At 42.3% G+C, this 19120-nt stretch overlaps 2 protein-coding genes across 2 annotated transcripts; both read right to left on the bottom strand.

Annotated features, from left to right (window-relative positions):
- Positions 1–616: 616 nt before the first annotated feature.
- Positions 617–2488, bottom strand: LOC147462316 (uncharacterized). The gene has a single exon (XM_086483486.1). It carries the CDS (start codon positions 2441–2443, stop codon positions 1841–1843), a length of 603 nt encoding a protein of 200 aa, XP_086339612.1. The 5' UTR covers positions 2444–2488; the 3' UTR covers positions 617–1840.
- Positions 2489–2703: 215 nt separating this feature from the next.
- Positions 2704–5387, bottom strand: LOC147462315 (L-gulonolactone oxidase 5-like). Its single transcript, XM_086483477.1, has 3 exons — positions 4128–5387; positions 3801–4059; positions 2704–3695 (listed from the first exon to the last, which is right to left on the bottom strand). Exons 1-3 carry the CDS (start codon positions 4803–4805, stop codon positions 2863–2865), a joined length of 1770 nt encoding a protein of 589 aa, XP_086339603.1. The 5' UTR covers positions 4806–5387; the 3' UTR covers positions 2704–2862.
- Positions 5388–19120: the final 13733 nt, after the last annotated feature.

The following is a 19120-nucleotide window of genomic DNA, read 5'->3' as shown; positions in this document are numbered from 1 at the left end:
CTCGATCCCTCCTACTCCAGTCTCTGTGAGTTCATGGTCATCGTCATGTGGCCAACACATCCATTGTCTATCCCCACAACAATTATGATCTCTGTGAGTCCTTCGATCACCTTCCTTGTGGATTTAATCCCTTCGTCTCGTCTTTCATACCTCTTGCTCAGGGGGAGAGAGAGAGAGAGAGAGAGAGAGAGAGAGAGAGAGAGAGAGAGAGAGAGAGAGAGAGAGAGAGATGATGATGTGCTACATCTTCCTGAGGTTGACTAATCAAGAAGCTCAGTGCCATTCTCTTTGAGACTCTTGGGAAATGTTTCCTACTATTCATTCTTTTGGATAAGGTCAAAAATGAGGGAGAGAGAGACAGAGAGAGAGATGATGATGTGCTACATCTTCCTGAGGTTGACTAATCAAGAAGCTCAGTGCCATTCTCTTTGAGACTCTTGGGAAATGTTTCCTACTATTCATTCTTTTGGATAAGGTCAAAAATGAACTCTGGTGACACTTTGTTAGAATAGCCAATGTTGGCTTCGAGCTCTTTGTTGTCCTTTAGAACCAAGGGACAATAACTCTAAAGCTGTCAAGCCATTGTGGGCATGTTCAGGATCAAAACAACGCAAGACTTTTAATATAGGATAGATGGTCTACATGGCATAGTCTGTTGAAATTTAGAGAGAGGGTGTCATAATGGCTACATAGAGCATTGCTCAGAGAGAGAGAGAGAGAGAGAGAGAGAGAGAGAGAAGATGACATTGCTGATGGTTGAAGGCTTGCATATTTGACGATCATGTGATTACATATTAATAGAAATGAAGGGGTGAATGTTGACATTAGGAGAAACTTGGACTAAATTTTGGGCCCCGTAAGAAACGCCAACTCAGCATAGAGAGAGGTATTCCTAAAAAATACAACAATAGTTTGTTGGAGTTCTATTTCTCATAGTACATACGTAAAAGTTTGCTCGATCACTTAAATGCATGATCGTACAAAATTCTTTTCGAGAGCCCAACTTAAGTGTCCACAAAAATCCATGTCCGTGAATCTTAATGAGTGATGAGATGTGCAACGAGAGAAAAGACATAAGAGTTTTTTTCAAAATACAAAACGAACACCACGGATGCATCTAGAACATCCAAAAACCTTAGAATAGCACTTTAAAACACTGAAATCTGACGTCTCTAGCTCAAGATACAACCTTTTTAAGCATAGGGCCTTATGAGGTCAGAACCAAGCAAATAGAAGCCCTAGAGACCCCTCAGGGGCCTCTATTCGCTTGGTTCTGACCCTTTCATAGTCTTAAATAGTTGTACCTATCAATCACTATCAAGTAAGACCCGTTCGAATTTGAATTGCGAGTGACTCATAAGAAGGTGATTGATGCAGTGTGCAAGATAGCAACAATGGGTCATAAAAGTCGTCCGGCGCTTGTGAAAGATGTCACTATCAAGCGCCTTTACTTTGATGGTGACAATGAAAATTTCACCAAAATGGTTTTCATGGACAGTTTTAAAAATGAGAAAAAATGCTTTTCTACGTAACGTTAGCCTTCTTCCTATTGGCTAAGGGGCATTCTCACACTAGAGCTAAAAGGCACGAAAATGAGTCCATTTCTTTCCTAACGTGGGTTCTAGGTGGCGGACAAATAATTAGTACCCAATTTGAGCTTGCGCGTCAACACTCCTCCCCAAGCCAAATTGCGCGGCAAGAAAGGGAATCATGCGTTATTGGAAACACGTGCTTAGGTGCGACTAAGAAAATCTGTGCGTTCTTTTTTGTGTTGCGAATACAACTGCGCCGTGCATAGGGAAGAGTTGGATACAATTTTCGATGTAAAAGCTATCCGGGATCAATGGCATGCTTTGATTGAAGATAACCTTGTAATGATGACTTCTTCATCATTCGTGCTTGTTGTTTCATCCGAGCCTAGCACTTCATTTTGACTTGAGGTTTCGAGTCCCATTCTCGGGCTTGACAAGCATGCATTCTTCCCCCCTCCCCCCCAACAAAAGGAGAGAAGGGTGATCATCGGTGAAATTTGATGGCAAGGATATGTCATTCTAGGTTCATCTTGCAAAATTACATTCGGCTTGAAGGATGTCAAAGATGAAGTGGGAGTGAATTTCGATTGAACTTCAATATCATCATCATCGAAAAAAAGTGTGGTTGTAATTATTGAATTAGAGTTGTCTGAAGAGATTGAAATTACTTCATCAATATATCCATTAATGTTGACATGGATACAGACGTCCCCTTCGGCATCTTTCCTCGGACTTGCGATGACTTCGACACCATTTTCCGAGCTTTTATGCACGTTGTGGGCATCGTCGATTCTTTGGGCAGCAAATGGGAAGCACCAATAATCAAAATAAGACTTGCTAGGAGTAGGCGATTCAGTAGAGTTGAGAAAAGGGAAGGCAAGCAGCCCCTCTATTGGTTCTGGAACGGTCATAAGGCTGCAAAAGGGAAGGGCGGGATGGGTCCATCAGGCTACCAAGAAGGAGGCTTTGGAAATTGGTACCATGTTGAAATTTAAAGAGAGGGTGCTATACTGGCTTCACAGAGCATTGCGAGCGCAGAGAGAGAGAGAGAGAGAGAGAGAGAGAGAGAGAGAGAGATCGGAAGATGACACTGCAGACGATTGAAGGCTTTGCATAATTGACGATCATGCGATTACATATTAATAGAGCCCAATCTGGGCTTGCACCCACGTAGAGCATGTTTTATTTACTTGGTTTGTGAGAGAATCGTAAGAATGGGATTATGCTAGGCGGGGAAAAATCCAAAGGCTGTGATTAAGACTACGTGGAGGGCTCATTGGGCAGGCTGCAGACCGTTTGGTCATGCAGTATATTCTGTTAACATTATGAATTACTGAAGTACCTTGCGACAGACGCGTGCCTGGATGTACACTCGGCCAGGCTGGCAGAGGTAGCCCAGGTGAGGAGCACAGTGGGCGTCCTGGGAGCAAATGCAAAGCCCCTCCAGCGCGCAGCCAGAAGCATTGTACAGAGCCGCCGGCTGCGGACTAGCCGTGAGCCCAAGGGCGAACTCCGTCCAGTCGTTGGAGAAGAGAGAATCGGGATCCAGCTGCTGCTTCACTGCAAGGAAGCGCTGCAGCTGCGGATACTTGCGCGCCACTCCCAGAAAAGCGACCGGCCGGTTCTTGCCCCAGTGCGGCACGCCGCCGTACTTGAAGACAGCCATTTGCTCCACCTCCTCCATCACGTCCTCCAACAGCCTGGGCCGCCCCTTCTCTCTCGCTCTGTAGTACTGCACGTCGAAGTCTACTGCATCGTCTGGCTTCCCCAAGTAAGCCGTCGACGCCTTCACAAAGCGCATATACACCCCCAAGTACGAGTCCGCCCCGCAAAAGCCCTCCACCACGCGATCCCTCAGCGCCTTCAAGTCCCCTACGAACGCTGCCACTTTGCTCGCTGCTATTGAAAACGCTGACTGGAAGATGAAGAGCCCCCGGATGCGCGGGTCCCATGGGCACACGCGCCGGTCTCCCTCAGGTGTGTAGAGGCAAGATCCAGACGCCTGTAATTGATGATGGTAACCAATGACGGGAAACCCTGTGAAGAGCGCGCCTGGCTTGCCGCTATTCCGAAGCCCGTAGCCCAACAACTGCAAGCCAGCCACCTCAACGCGTGCCGTCACGCACTTTCCCGATGCATCGTCGCTGGCTTCTTGCAATTCCTCTGCACCATATGAATCTCTCTCTCTCTCTCTCTCTCTCTCTCTCTCTCTCTCTCTCTCTCTCTCCCGCTCTCTCTCTCCCGCACGCCATGTGGAAGAACACCCACCTAGAATCCTATCAGGTTCAAGCAGCAGCTTTGCTGAAGCTGGTCGAAACCCTAAAAATTCATACACGCCGTCGCCAGGAGTATCCACCGATACTCGATCGTCCAGCCTGTAGGTAGCCTTGGCAAGAGATGGATTCCAGATCACATCTCCGAACTCATGCGCAGCAGCGAAGGGCAGAATTTGATCTTCTAGATCCTCGTCGCCCACGAGGCTGTACGTAATTGAGCGCTTAAACAAGGACTCCAAGCGCAGCGTTACCTGCGGTGAAATTCAGCGAAAGGACTTGTTAAAGCATGGCTATATCAAGTGTGTGTGTGTGTGTGTACCTTCGAGATGACCCCTAGCACTCCCAAGGACACTTTAGCAGCGTTGAGCAGCTCCGGAGTGTGGGTGTCGTTGAGCTCTATGACTTTGACGAAGCCATCAGCTGCCGAAGCAGGCGTGACGAGCCGCATTCCGATAACGAACTCGTGCACGGCAGCTCCTTTGCCGAAGAAGGAGCTACCATGGGCGCCGGTGCTGAGGAGGCCGCCCAGGCTGACGCCATGCCAGTAGGGAGAGTGGGTGAGGGCAAGGCCTTGGGCGGCGAGGGCGTCCAGGAGCTGGCGAAGCTCGACTCCGCTATCGGCGATTGCTGTCATGCTGTCTTTATCTATGAGCAGTCCCTGGTTGTAGTCGCGGGTGCTGATGAGGAGGCCATCGCTGCTCCCAGGGCACATGAGCTTGGGGAAGCTGTGTGCGTACCTAGACACCACCTTCATCTTCTGCTTCTTCTCCACTGCGGCGGCCACTACCGCCATAATTTGGGCTTCTGTGGTGGGGTAAACGACCTGTGCTGCTGTGCAGGAAAGACCATCCGGCCAGGAGCCATAGGCATTGCTTACTGTGCAAGAAGAAGACGATGCAGGCGATGCACACTGCACGGGATTTTCAGGTGGCCGCCCCTCCCCCTCTTTCATCAATAGCAGCAGGGATAGCAGCAAAAGCAAGCCGAGAGCCTGCATCTTTACTTTCTATGATTAGTGATCTGATCACCTGCACCTTTCTGCTCTTCCTTGATCATGAAGCAGGACCCGCAGTCCGCAAAAGCAATGCCAAATATACGTTAGCCATGTCCCATATATGATATACTCAAGCCGATTCGGCGAAGTTCGAACACCGCCGAACAGTTACCTCTTCCACGTGGATCACTAGACAGTCGGGACTCGACATACATCTAAGAGCACAATGCTGACAGATGTAGATGTCCAATCTGTACTGTTGTACACTCTAACCACTCTAACCACTCTAACCGCAGTCCGCAAAAGCAATGCCAAATATACATTAGCCATGCCCATATACTCAAGCCGAACAGTTACCTCTTCCACTTACAAACAGGGCTCGGGAAAGGATAGGTTCACTTACAAACAGGGCTCGGGAAAGGATATGTTCGCTTTATCTGTGGTGGGGTAAACGACCTGTGCTGCTGTGCAGGAAAGACCATCCGGCCAGGAGCCATAGGCATTGCTTACTGTACTGCAAGAAGAAGACGATGCAGGCGATGCACGCTGCACGGGGTTTTCAGGTGGCCGCCCCTCCCCCTCTTTCATCAATAGCAGCAGGGATAGCAGCAAAAGCAAGCCGAGAGCCTGCATCTTTACTTTCTATGATTACTGATCTGATCACCTGCACCTTTAATTCTGCTGCTCTTCCTTGATCATGAAGCAGGACCCGCAGTCCGCAAAAGCAATGCCAAATATACATTAGCCATGCCCATATACTCAAGCCGAACAGTTACCTCTTCCACGTGGATCACTAGACAGTCGGGACTCGACATACATCTAAGAGCACAATGCTGACAGATGTAGATGGCCAATCTGTACTGTTGATTATGAAGAAAGGGGCATTGATCATTGATGTTCTTTCTGTTGAGCTCTAAAAGGCACAGTGTCTGTAAGGGCAGATTCGCACGTACGGGGGTTCTACCTCCGTCACTCATCAGGAAAGTTGTCGTTTACTCCTAACTGTAGCCAGTGTGAAACGCTGTCGAGAAGTACGCAATACGACTAGGAAAACGTCGGGCCTCTGACTGTGAGGATTCGTAGCAAAATCAAGCAAGGTGTAGATGATTTGAAGGTAAAAACACACTAAAAATGAACAAAACTGCCATGAAAGCTCCACTTTGAAAAGTAACCAAGATTAACTCAAAACTCTTGCGTGTGTGAAGATTAGGTGTAACCTCGCTCCCAATTGCACAAATGCAGTGCTCGTTCGACCTGTTAAAAACCCTAAATTTACGTTTCGATTCTTCGTTGTGACCATTTCATGGAAGCTTTAGTGCTTCATTGGAGAAGCCCAAATAGTTATTTGAGGAGGGAAAACCCTAATTGGAAGACTCACAGCCTCAACCATGTAGTGGAAGCAGCACGGGATTGTACTAGCACCCTGTAAAGGAATGGTTGTATCTCCTTGTTCGTGTGTGTAAATGAGCTAAAATTTCTCATACAACTTGAGCAACAACAACACCATCATTGATTGTCCAAAGCATATCTTTGTGCAAAGAGGTGGGAGAAAAACCGGATAAAATCCATGGAAATTTCTTCCCAAGATTGAGTTGGAATAGGCAAGGGCATGAGGAGTCCATGAGTTTTACTATGGTGCCTCTTGACACGTTGACAAGCGACGCAATGAGAGACAAATTGTGCGATGTCGTGCTTCATGTTAGGCCAAAAGAAGTAATCAGTGCAAGCAGAGAGTGTACTTTGAATTCCACGGTGCCCCATGTACTTTGGTGCATGCATTGCGCGAATTGCCAATTCTCTATAGTGTGCACTGACACAAAGTTTCTTACGATAAAAGACAAAACCATTGACAAAAGAGTAGTCACCGACAGGTAAATAATTATTGGCAACCAAATAAGACCAAGCATGTGAAAAATCCATATCTGGTTGATAAGCATCAATCACAGCATCAAAAGATTGAATTTTAGTAGTTGAAATATGGTTAAGATACACCTCTTGAATATTAACGAATGTATACGAGCGAACAACAGAGGAGGTCTTATCTTTGGGCCTACGATTAAGAGCGTCAGCTACTACATTGGCTTTTCCAGGCTGGATGAAGCTAGCCCACTTGATATGCCTATTGGAAATACTAGATTGAGAGAGGAGATGCTTGATGGCCTGCTGGTCAGTCTTAATGAGAATTTCTAAGCCCATAAGGTAATGCTTCCAAATGTCTAAGGCATGGAAAACAGCTAAGAGCTCCTTACCATAGACACTATAATTAGCTTCACTAGGCTTAAGTTTCCTACTCTCATATGCAATGGGGTGATCATTTTGCATTAAAACAACACCTATGACAGATTCACTAGCATCAATAATGACAACAAAGAAAGGTTGTGTGAAATCAGGCAATTGTAAAAGAGGTGCATGTGTCAGTAAATACTTGATTGTGTCAAATGCTTTTTGTTGACTTTCGCCCCACTGAAAAGTCGTGCGCTTTCGTGTGAGAATGGTGAGAGGGAGTGCAATGTGAGAATATTTCTTCACAAACTTACGGTAAAATCCAGAGAGACCTAAAAATGATCTAACTTCATGTACGGTCTTGGGGGATACGATGTGACCTAAATACTCTATCTCTGTCTGAAAGAAGTGACTCTTATCAGGATTAGCATAAAGGTCATGGTCATCCAGGAGCTCAAAGACAGTGTGTAAATGCTGTTCATGCTCTTTTTGTGATTTACTGAAAATTAAAATATCATCAAAAAAGACAATGACAAAATGTTGGTGCTCCAAGAATATTTTGTTCATCATGCGAGAGAATGTTGTTGGTGCATTTGTGAGACCAAAAGGAGGTACAACAAATTCATAGTGCCCAAATTGTGTGTGAAATGCAGTTTTAAAAATATCATTGGGATGCATATGAATTTGATGATATCCTGATTTAAGGTCTATCTTGCTAAACACTGAGCCACCTTTTAACTTGTCTAGGAGGTCATCTACACGGGGAATAGGATAGCGGTTCTTTATAGTGACCTTGTTTAGAGCCCTATAGTCAATGCACATCCGAAAATATTTATCTTTCTTTTGGACTAAAAGGACTGGTGCGCCAAAAGGAGAGGAGCTAGGCCTAATAAGTCCTTTTTCGAGGAGGTCAGTGGCTTGCCATTGAATCTCGTGTTGGTGCATAGGAGTATGACGATATGGTGCACGGTGCGGTGGTTGACTTGCCGGGAGAATCTCTATTCTGTGGTCTATGTCGCCACGAGAGGGAGGTAAGTGAGGTGGGTAGATATGAGCAAAACAATCATCATATGCATGCAAAAATTGTTGTTGTTGAGGAGCAAGAGGGGGTTGCTGGTCTTCCTCAATTTTTGTGACATACACCATGTATGCTTTGTGCTCTTTCTTAAGTGCACGCTTAACTTGAGTGTGTGAAAGGAGTGGGTAAGTCTCAAGATTTTTGTCACCTGTGAGAGTGATGTGCTGACCATTGAAAGTGAAGTACATTGTGTGCCTCTTGTAATCAATGTGAGGGTTATCCTCATGATGGAAAGGCATGCCTAAAATGATGTTGGGGGATTGCAATGGTGCAACAAGAAAATTTCGCTTGTGTGTGTAAGCAGCTAGAGTGATTTCAAGGTCATTAATCATATAAATGCCATTAAATTGTGTGCCTTGGAATTCACTTTCAATCTTAAACAGTGATTTTATTTTAGTTAAATTTAATTTGTGTGCGAGACGTTTGCAAATGAAATCATGAGTGCTACCATCATCATGTAAAAGAGAGATTGTCGTATTGTGTATAGCAGCATTCATGCGTAATAAAGAGTGCATGGTAATTGGGGTATCTGATGCGTCGGTAGAGTTGAGATTGGCATGCGAGGAGTTGCTCATCCAGTCATCATAGAGTTCCATATTTGCATCGAGCTTATGAAGTTGCGCCACATTGTTGGAGCGTTGGCGGTTGAGAGGACAATTGGCCATTACATGGCCAATCTTGTGGAAGCGGTGACACACTATGCGAGGGCGATTGTGTGTGGGAGGTGCAGCATGTTGCGGTGCAAAATTATGAGATGGTTGCCCAAACTTACGTCGTTGTGGACCAAAGTTGGAAACGGTGTGCACAGGTGGTGTATTGCGTCGAGCGGTTAATGTACGTGCAGGTGTGAAATTACGGGTGCACGGTGTCTAATAGTTATCTGGAGTCCTTGGTCTTTTGAACATTGTTCAAGTGTGGATATAATAGTATTATTTTAAACATAAATACACACATCCTAACACATGACCCCAATATTTCTATATTGTGGTCTGGACCAAGACTTTGGATTACTCCTTTCCCTTCATCTCTAACTCACTCACTGTTATTAAATCCCGTAAAGGTTGACAGGTGTTAGGTAGTGGGTTTCTGATGTTTTGGGAGCACTCCCAACTCACAATCATTGTATTCTTTTGAATTGATTGGTCTCAAAGTAGTTGTTGTTGCCTTATTACTACACCTTCTACTCCTCTTATTCAGTTTATACACACTTTCTCTTTCCCTTTTACTATACTTTTACTTTATGATTTACTAACTTTCTTGATCATTTTTTAGGACACTAAATTCAAGAAAACAACTAGAATGAGGGTTATCTCGGACCCTATCAAGAAAGCACTGATCTTTGAGAGCATTAGAGCATCTCTTCCTTTAGAATCCTCTAAACCACTTTCTTCTTCTAGAACTAGACCCTTTTTGAAAAGAGCACCTAAAGATAAATCTAACCCTTCTAAGAAATGATTCCTATTATGTTTCCAGGATCTTTCTTCTAGAATCATCTAGACTACAATCCTCCTCTAAATAACTATAACTTTCTTTTGAAAGAATAGTTAAAGTTAAATCTAACCCTACTACGAAATGATTTCTGTTATGTTTTCAGGATCTTTCTCTTATACCTAGTATGGATTTTCCTATGGAACTTATCTCTAAAGCCAACTCTCTGGTTTTGCGATATATAAAAAATCCGAAAGCTTATGAACTTGTATTAAAATCAGGAACTGACACTTCTTCCTCTTTGCTTCAAATTTTATCTTTCAATGATTGGGTCAAGCTACTCGCCACCTTGGATAAAAGCAATAGTGAAGGCATTAAAACACTCTCTCATTTGTCCTCGCAAATTCCCTTTTTGGCAAAATCCCACAATCGGGACTTGGCCTCGTTTTCATCCTCTGGAGCAGATCTTTCGAACTTCTTGAGGAAACTTTGTGGTCTTAATCCGGTCTTTGTTTCTACCCCGGCTACCCCGATTTTCCAAACAGGTGGCCTTTTTTGTAGAGATCAAGCAGCTTCAGATGCTGTCAAGGATTTCAAAATAATCTTTGTACTATCAGCGAAACTACCCTCTTGGATTTAGTACCTAAGGTCTCCAAAGTCTTTCCTTTTTTACCCTCTATATAGACTGAAGTTGAATCCGTAAGGATTGATCATCAACTGTGGATGCTTCCGAACAAATCTTTTCTTGCACCAATAAAGATTGAAACCTGGGTTTTCTTGGCTAACCTTCGAGCAGCCATTATGGAAGATTGTCACCTTCAAGTTCTGAAAGGGGTACAATATCTTGACAAAGAGGAGTTAATTAAAGCACCTTTTAACATGTGCTTTCTGGACTCCTCAAAATGCTCTTCAGATACAGGACTATATGCAAGAACCAAAGGCATGATGACCTATGGAAATAGTAATCCTGATTAATATACAAAATCCCATTGGAATATCTACAGACCTTATCTTAAATGTGCTTGTAAATTCCTTGACAACAAAGAATCTTGTGAATCCAGCATCATATTGTTTTACCATGCTATTGGATTTGCTCTTAATCACCTTGATCTTCTATTCCCAGAAAAACCCTTGGACTTTCACCTTACCCTCTTTTGTTCTTGGCTTGGCAGGCAAGCTAGGAAACTTGTCCTAGCCCAAATAGCCTTTATTCATTTCAGGAAATTACTACTAGAAATCTTGAAGGAATTAAGGAGGAAGTGCCAGGCACACTTTTAACAACCTATGGTAATTTCAAAGGCATTAAAACTATGGTGGGCATACTGAAGCCATGTACCGAAGATGATTCCCCCCCCTCTCTTAAGAGACCCATTTCATTAACCTCCCCAAACAGTGCCTTTACTTATTTTCTAATCCCCAGTTCCTCATCTGGTTCAATTAACAGAGGAAGAGCTAAAAGCTTTATAAGAGGGAGAGGCAGAAATCTACCATTCAGACATCTTCTTGATTTGTGATTACAGGTTGGACGTACGATACCAGAAAGAAGATGCTTAGTCACGACAGGCGGAAAAGATAACTATCTTTTTGCACATCGCCTCTTTATTAACAAACGTTTTGAGTACTTTTTACCCAAAGATATCTTTTTTGAAGCTTTCACATGCGTATTTGGGAATACTAGACTTTTGGATGATGTATTATTCGGATGGAAATATATTGAATCAATCAGACCCTTATTTTGTAAAACTGATTTCCTTCTACAACAAAAGGTATCTAAATGCTTCTGCTCTAAATACCCATCTTTTTTGAAAAGTTTTGATGAGTATGGCTTGCATGTTTGCACCATGGATTTACAAACCATTGAAAACACTTCGATACGCAGTCTGCTAGCCAAAGGGCTAAATCATAAAACAATCTTCCCTCTCAACCCACACTTGGCTCTCTCAGCTTTTCTTGATTGTTTAACTAAACATTCACATTTAATCCAACTAGAGGGAAAAGTCCTAGAGGACTTATCAGTTTACTCTAGAAACATTTTTCTCAATAAAGTAAATTCACTTCCTACTTGCTGGCTTAGCCCTGACACTACTTGGCTTGACCCTTACCTCTCAATGGCCTGTCAAAATCTCTCTTAGAACTAGTTTATTATGGGTCTGGATAAGGCAGCAAACAATGCTTGTCTTATGTGTAAAAATCTTGTTTGGCTAACTACCCAAAAAAGAGCTCGAAGTAAAGAATTCAACAAATGTAATCTTCCCCCTACTCTCATATTAGAGTCCCTTTTCCAAAATCTTACACAATTAGGGTATTCTAACCTCAAACACAAATTACTAATACTCTTCCCATAAGCACAAATTCAGATGGATCTCAGACACATATAATTGCATTTTCCCTAATCTAACCATAGACATTACTAAATGCCTTAACCTAATTCTTCTAGAACTTGAGCATATATGCTCAGAGAAAAAGACACTCTGTAAAGAATTCTGCTAAAAATGCTAAGGAGGTTGCTCTCAACCTCCCCGAACAAATCTTTAGCATCTTCATAGCTGACATTACCCAATGCTGTAAAAGCATTCCCTTATTAGGACCCTATGAACTTATTGATACACTAAATAAAGTTATCAAGCTTGCCTTCAATCATAGACTCTCTCAAGAATATACTTGCATCTCTCTTACCAGAAAACCCAAATGGATTCAGAAACTCTTGAATGACCCTCCGCTTCATTTCACACAGGATAGTTTAATTCACTACATCAGCTGGCTTCTTAACAATTGTATTCTCCGAAATGGTAACTCATGCTTTACTCAAACACTAGGCATTCCTATGGGCTTCTCTTGTTCCCTTGTAATGAGTAACCTTTACCTTTGTTTCTTTGAATACTCATGGCTCATACGAAATATGACCCATAACAGTAAAATTATTTATCACTTTCTTCATACTTTTAGACTCATGGACGACATCATTAGTTTTAACAATCTCATACTCACCTAAGAATTAAATACAATTTATCCCCCTGATTCTTTCCATTGAAGATATTGCCACCACCTCTCTTGAATTTCTAAACACTCGATTTGTTACGCGAACCATCTATCTTAACTTAGATAGTAGTCTTTTGTCACCTTTCATTAGGGACTACACTGTTAGATATAACTAGAAGAGAGACAAACTCACTATACTCCCTATTGAATTTGTAAAAAAGAAAAGTAATAGATCTTATTATTCTGCACTAAAATCATGCCTCTGCATGCTTCACCTTATTCTCTACTCTTCCTCTAATGCTTTCATTGCATTTGAAGAAATCTCTAAACTCACCAAAAAGATTCAAGGGAATGGCTTTAAAAGAAATGACATTCTAAACACCATTATTACTTGTATCACTAAAAACACTTGGCCAGGCTTAAAATTTAATGCCTTTACACTCATTACTCTCCTTAAGGAGTATGCCCATAATGTTTAAGATTACTGTCTAATAGTGTATACTACCTGAAACCAAAACGAACAATTATAAAGCTTCTTTCCCTACCTTCTTAAAATTGGGTCTTCCATTTTTTGTCACATCATTGACAAACATTGGTACTCTCTCAAGAGACACTCACAGGTTTAAAACTTCATCTAAGCCTTCACCATTCTGCTTAGTTTATGAAGCAACATAATCCCAATAGTTACTGGGTGAAAGCATGTTAACCTGTCATGCTTTTTCATGTCCCGGACAATGCTAACTAGCACAATTTTGACATATGCTAACTAGTACAATAACTTGAGCTACATCTCCAAGATCTATGACATATGATATATCAATAGAAAGCACTTGAAACAAGGAATCCAAATGTACAACCTCCGACAAATTTTGATATTATTTGTAAAAAAATTACCGGACGCCCAACTTTTCGAAGATGTGCTAACTTGAAACTGCTAACTAGCACAAAAAGCGTGACAGGTTAACATGCTTTCACCCTACTATCAACTATCAAAAATTGAGGCTTGTCTACTTTTTTTCATTGTTCTTATACTCATCACTCTGATGTCATTGAGGTAGTAGGCCCATACTCGATGGGTCTACTACCTCATAGAGTATGGTGCCTGGGATAGGGAGGGTATACACACACACACACACACATTCCGACTATGAGTTAATTAGAGATACTCTTAGAATATCTCTAACCATAAACAGATACACTGTTACAATCTTTATCTCCATCATATACCTGAGAGTGTCCTAAGCATACTTTGGGCAAACCTATCGCTCATTTGACTCAAGTAACTCAGGGATTTCAAAATGACGTGATCACACTATAATTTCAGGTTAATAACAAATATTATGTTAATTGACATTCATCTTTTTTGACCTGCAAGGAGACTTGGAGACCGGCTAAAGGCCCGCCGGGCTAAGTAGTTAACCCGCCGGGCCCGCCGGGTAAAGCCACTTCCCCGCCGTGGCTATATAAAGACAACGCCGGTGCTTTTCTTTTTCACAAGAGAGGTACATTGAAAAGTCTTCTTCACCAAACTTTCTGGCAGCTTTCCACATTCTCAAATTAGTGTAGCGGTAATTTTTTAATCCCTTCCTTATTTTATTGATGTTTTTTTGAGTTTTTTGCGTTAAAACTTAAAGGTATAAAATTTAATTTATCAAATCATCGTACATGGATGCACTGGCATATGGTTGCAATTGCGGCTAGGTGTGTCATTGCAAAAGTGTACGATGATTATGTTTTATATTGCTCCCAGTCATTCATGCTTCAGCACATGGTTGCAATTGCGACTAGGTGTGTTGCTGCTAGATTGATGGTAGCATCTGTTTGAAAGAAGTCACCGTGAGTGGATGCACTGGCACATGGTTGCAATTGCGGCTAGGTGTGTCATTGCAAAAGCGTAGGGTGACTATGTTTTATGTTGCTCCCAGTCATTCATGCTTCGGCACATGGTTGCAAATGCGACTAGGTGTGTTGCTGCTAGAATGACAGGAGCATCTGATAGAAAGAACTCACCGTGCGTGGATGCACTGCAATTGCGGCTAGGTGTGTCATTGTAAAAACGCAAGATGACTATGTTTTATGTTGCTTCCCGTCATTCATGCTTCGGCACATGGTTGCAATTGTTACTAGGTGTGTTGCTGCTAGAATGACGGTAGCATCTAATGCATGAATGTGTGCTCAAATAATTTCATAATGTTTCATATGCTTGAATCTTGAAAGAAGACATCGTGCGTGGATGCACTGGCACATGGTTGCAATTGCGACTAGGTGTGTCATTGCAAAAGTGTAGGATGACTATGTTTTATGTTGCTCCCAGTCATTCATGCTTCGGCACATGGTTGCAATTGCGACTAGGTGTGTTGCTGCTAGATTGACGGTAGCTTCTGTTTGAAATAAGTCACCGTGCGTGGATGCACTGGCACATGGTTGCAATTGCGGCTAGGTGTGTCATTGCAAAAGCGTAGGGTGACTATGTTTTATGTTGCTCCCAGTCATTCATGCTTCGGCACATGGTTGCAATTGTGACTAGGTGTGTTGCTGCTAGAATGACAGGAGCATCTATTTGAAAGAACTCACCGTGCGTGGATGCACTGGCACATGGTTGCAATTGAGGCTAGGTGTGTCATTTCAAAAGCGTAGGGTGACTATGTTTTATGTTTCTCCCAGTCATTCATGCTTCGGCACATGGTTGCAATTGCGACTAGGTGTGTTGCTGCTAGAATGACAGGAGCATCTGTTTGTAAGTTGTTGTACGGTGAGGCATACTGCACTTTTTCTATACTGCACTTTTTCTTTCACGTAGAAAAGATCCAAATGGAGTGGCACATAGTTATATTTCACAATGTGTTGTTTGCAATAATACCATTGCAGGCAAAATGGATCCTTCTGCTACTTCAGTGATAGAGTTCAAAAAGAAAATTAGACAATTGTTGATTACAATCGTCAGTGCACTAGATCCCGATGATATAGCGCATATTGTTGCAGATGAGTCTAGATTGCAATCATTATACAGTGAGATTGCCCGCAATTTTTTTTTGTTATATCCAAACAAAAAAACCGAATCAATAATCTCATTACTGAGCAATTGGGTGGGCAATTTGCCCAAGGTGGCCTCTGATTTGCAAGAGGAATGCCCTCAAGAAGTAGACAAGGGTGAGCTAGAGCATTGGAACGTGAGATGGAGAGCTGAAAAGGAGAGGTCAAGGCGAGCATCCCACATAGACACGCAGTTTGGCCTAAGCAAGAAAATGCAAATGGCTATCACGAGAGTTATGGGGAACAGCCAAGTTGGAGAACCGTTTATTGAGGAGGCTCCCATTGAGGGAACATCGGGTGCTACTGCTTCTGCCAGTCACCTGGAGAGCAGTATATACAATTCTGAATGTAGTATGACTTTGGGCTTTCCAAATAAGTCCATTAAGAAGATCAAGAAACTTGGGTCAGGGGCTTATTGCACAGGGTGGCAAGTTCAAATCAAAGGGATCAGTTTCCTTCCTGCAATGAATACTTATTGTTCCAAGGAGTTCAAAGGACACGCCAAGCATCAGTGGAAAATCTTTGCATCAGAAAGTGGAGTAGATCTCAACCATAGAGGGATTGTGAGGAGTATTGCCCACTCTGTAACGTTGCCATGGTTTCTGATATTCCCCTACTTCAATGGGGGAACTTTAGGTGATCTTATGGAGACAGTGCCCCTTCCACATGGCTCTTTCATGACGCTTGTAGCACATCAAGAGGGGAAAGGAAAGGTCCCTAAATAATTTAAATGGGAGCAGCCCTCTAAAAACAAGAAAACACGTATCAAGAGCCTGTGCAATCATGCTCCCTCGTTGATCCATGCCTTGGTGAAGGCATTGCGATTCGCACATGACGAGGGAGTGATCCACAATGATCTCCATCCATGGAACATCATGTTGGACTTTACCAAGGATCTCACTCCCCGTATTGGAATAATTGATTTGGGATTGGCTCTCCGTGTTGGCTTAGAGACACAAAAGACCAACAATACCGATGAAAACTGGTAAAAGATTCATCCTTGGAGAGCTCCTGAGTTACTAGATGGCAAGAATTTATGCCCATGGACCAAGGCCACAAATGTGTAAGCCATAGGATGGGTGATATGGCAATTTTGTAAGTTTTGTGGAGAGTCTCTGACTACTACAACACAGATTGGCTCAAACATAAGGTTTCAGTGGAGGTACAAGCCATATCTAGGATTGTTGTGGAAGGTTGGGTGAGGAAGAAATCCACAGACAGAAAGACCTTGGCACTTTTGGATGAAGAATTAGAAAGATTTGAAGCCCAACCAGAACGATGCTTACGTCCTCCCTCTGAAATGAGTGTAGCCTTTTTTTATGGATATATGATGTACTTTATTAAGCAGGGTTTTCTGAGACTTGTGACTTATAAAAGCACTTTTAAAAATTGGGTTTTATGCACAATGGATGATGTATGAGTAATAAAAACACTTTGTTATATCTCAATAGTCAACAAATTTTCTATGAGTTTTGTTTTTTCTCTTAAGTTTCAAGCAATAAGCCACGTGGAGTCACTGATTGTCATTCATTGATTTTAAAAATGGTGGTTACTCTTATATCAATTGATTGTCGTAAGATGGTGGTTATTCTAATATCAATTGATTGACGTAAAATTGTGGTTAAAATTATAGCAATTGATTGTCGTAAAATGGTGGTTACTCTTATAGCAATTGATTATCATTAAGTTTGTATGCCGTAACTGAAGTATAGTGTTTAATCAGGATATGGATAATGATAATCAAAGGGCTAAGTGTGCTTTTGAGCGTCTCAGATCCATGTGTCAAGGCGGTGGAGTGAACGGCACCGCTCGAATTGCTGCTCGTTGCTCCTAGTGGGCCAACCCAGTGGGTACACAATGGAAAGAGGTGAACACTAGGATTGACCGAGAAATGGTGAAATCCATATGGCCAGGCGTTGCAGATGAAAACATAAAGAAAGGCCGACTCAAGCTATCACAATGCATTAATGCAGACATACGAGACAATGGAGAGAACATATATCTCGATGTTATGGGTCATCCTATGCATCATATGGATTGTCCATTGTGGTTTGCCAAGATGTTATACATGCATTATGTCTTGGGTGAAGCAGTGGACTTTAGCTCAAGGACACCTCACATGACGGTTGAGGACATTCGCAGTATTGCAATCACCGTCACACGGCAAGAGATGTCATTGGCACTAGAAGGTGCATCAATGGAAGTGCATCAAGTTAAGGAGGAGCTTCAAACTCAACTCAGGCAAGCATCACAAAGCTACACAAGACTCTCATGTAGAAGAAACCCTAAATAGAGACTTGCAAAGGGAAATGAAGGTACTATCTCGCCACGAAAAAGAGTTAGAGGCGACTATAAAAAAACAAAATGCTGCCACATTGATTGAGCACCCAACATCTATTGAGGCCCCTCCATCTTCTGGTGAGCACGGTGGTCCTTGCCCCATATGTAGATCATTCTTTCATGAGTGGTGTGGTCACTTCAGCTTGCCATGCGGACATATGTATCATATATCATGCTTGATGCAAAGCATGATGAATAACTTTCATTGTGCTATATGTGAGTTTGGGATATCCAAAAAGCTATATGCAATGTTCAAAATGTCCGAAGACTATAATAAGCTTAAATGCCAGCGTGAACAGGAGAATGAAGATATTCTCACAAATATTTCACTATCACTTGGATAGTTTTTGTAACATTTGATAACATTGACTCGTTGTCTTGCGAGAATTTATTAGTGAATTGTGAATTGTCTTCTCTTCAGCTTCAATTATGATATGTAATAATGCAACGATTTGTTGGGGCTTTGTGTATTATGAATCTTTAATAGTGATTTGTGGCCTTGTAAAGGTTTTTAAGGGCTTCGTTTATTATCAAGCAAATGTCTAAACCTTAAACTAAATATAAAAAAAAGCTTATAAGATAAACAGTTTCTAAACTTAAGCAGAAGTCACTCAATGGATTCGATAATCTATTAATTAAACCACCGTCGCTTGCTGCGACGGGTCAAAGTTGGTTCAATTTCCAAATTCTCTTCAATCTCTTCTAAAGTACATGTAGTTTCTACTTCATGAGATTCCCCTTGCAGCTCACTGTCTTCGTCCACCTCATCATTGGTTACATCATAAGTCTAGCGCGGCATCTCCTCTTTGTAGTTCTCAGCTTGCACTCTTGCCAATAGCCGATGGTTGCAATACATATACACCAATTTTTCAGCTCTTGAATTTAGAAGGCAGTTTCTGATGGTGGAATGTACATATTTATATGTACTCCAGTTTCTCTCAGAACTTGAATTGGATGCACATTGGGCTAGGATTCTAACAGCTAGGCGTTTAAGGGTGGGTGCACTACCACCATTCATCATCCACCACTTCCATGTTGGTTGCTCCGTGGCAAGTTTCTGCACAAATTCTGTACCAAACTTACCCTCTTTGAGTTTAAACTTCGTAAGATCAGTAACAGCTGATGCATGCTCATCAGGATCATCATAAAACCTGCCTATCACATCATAAAAGTCTTCCAACACCTCCTCATCAAGTTTGTCTATTTCCATTGCCCAATACTCTGGATCCAATAAGAA

Source organism: Adiantum capillus-veneris, chromosome 2 (assembly GCF_014529385.1).
Source record: "Adiantum capillus-veneris isolate H3 chromosome 2, ASM1452938v2, whole genome shotgun sequence".
NCBI classification, from domain to species: domain Eukaryota; kingdom Viridiplantae; phylum Streptophyta; class Polypodiopsida; order Polypodiales; family Pteridaceae; genus Adiantum; species Adiantum capillus-veneris.
Note: the sequence above shows the minus strand (reverse complement) of the source record. Positions and strands in the feature narration are given on the sequence as shown.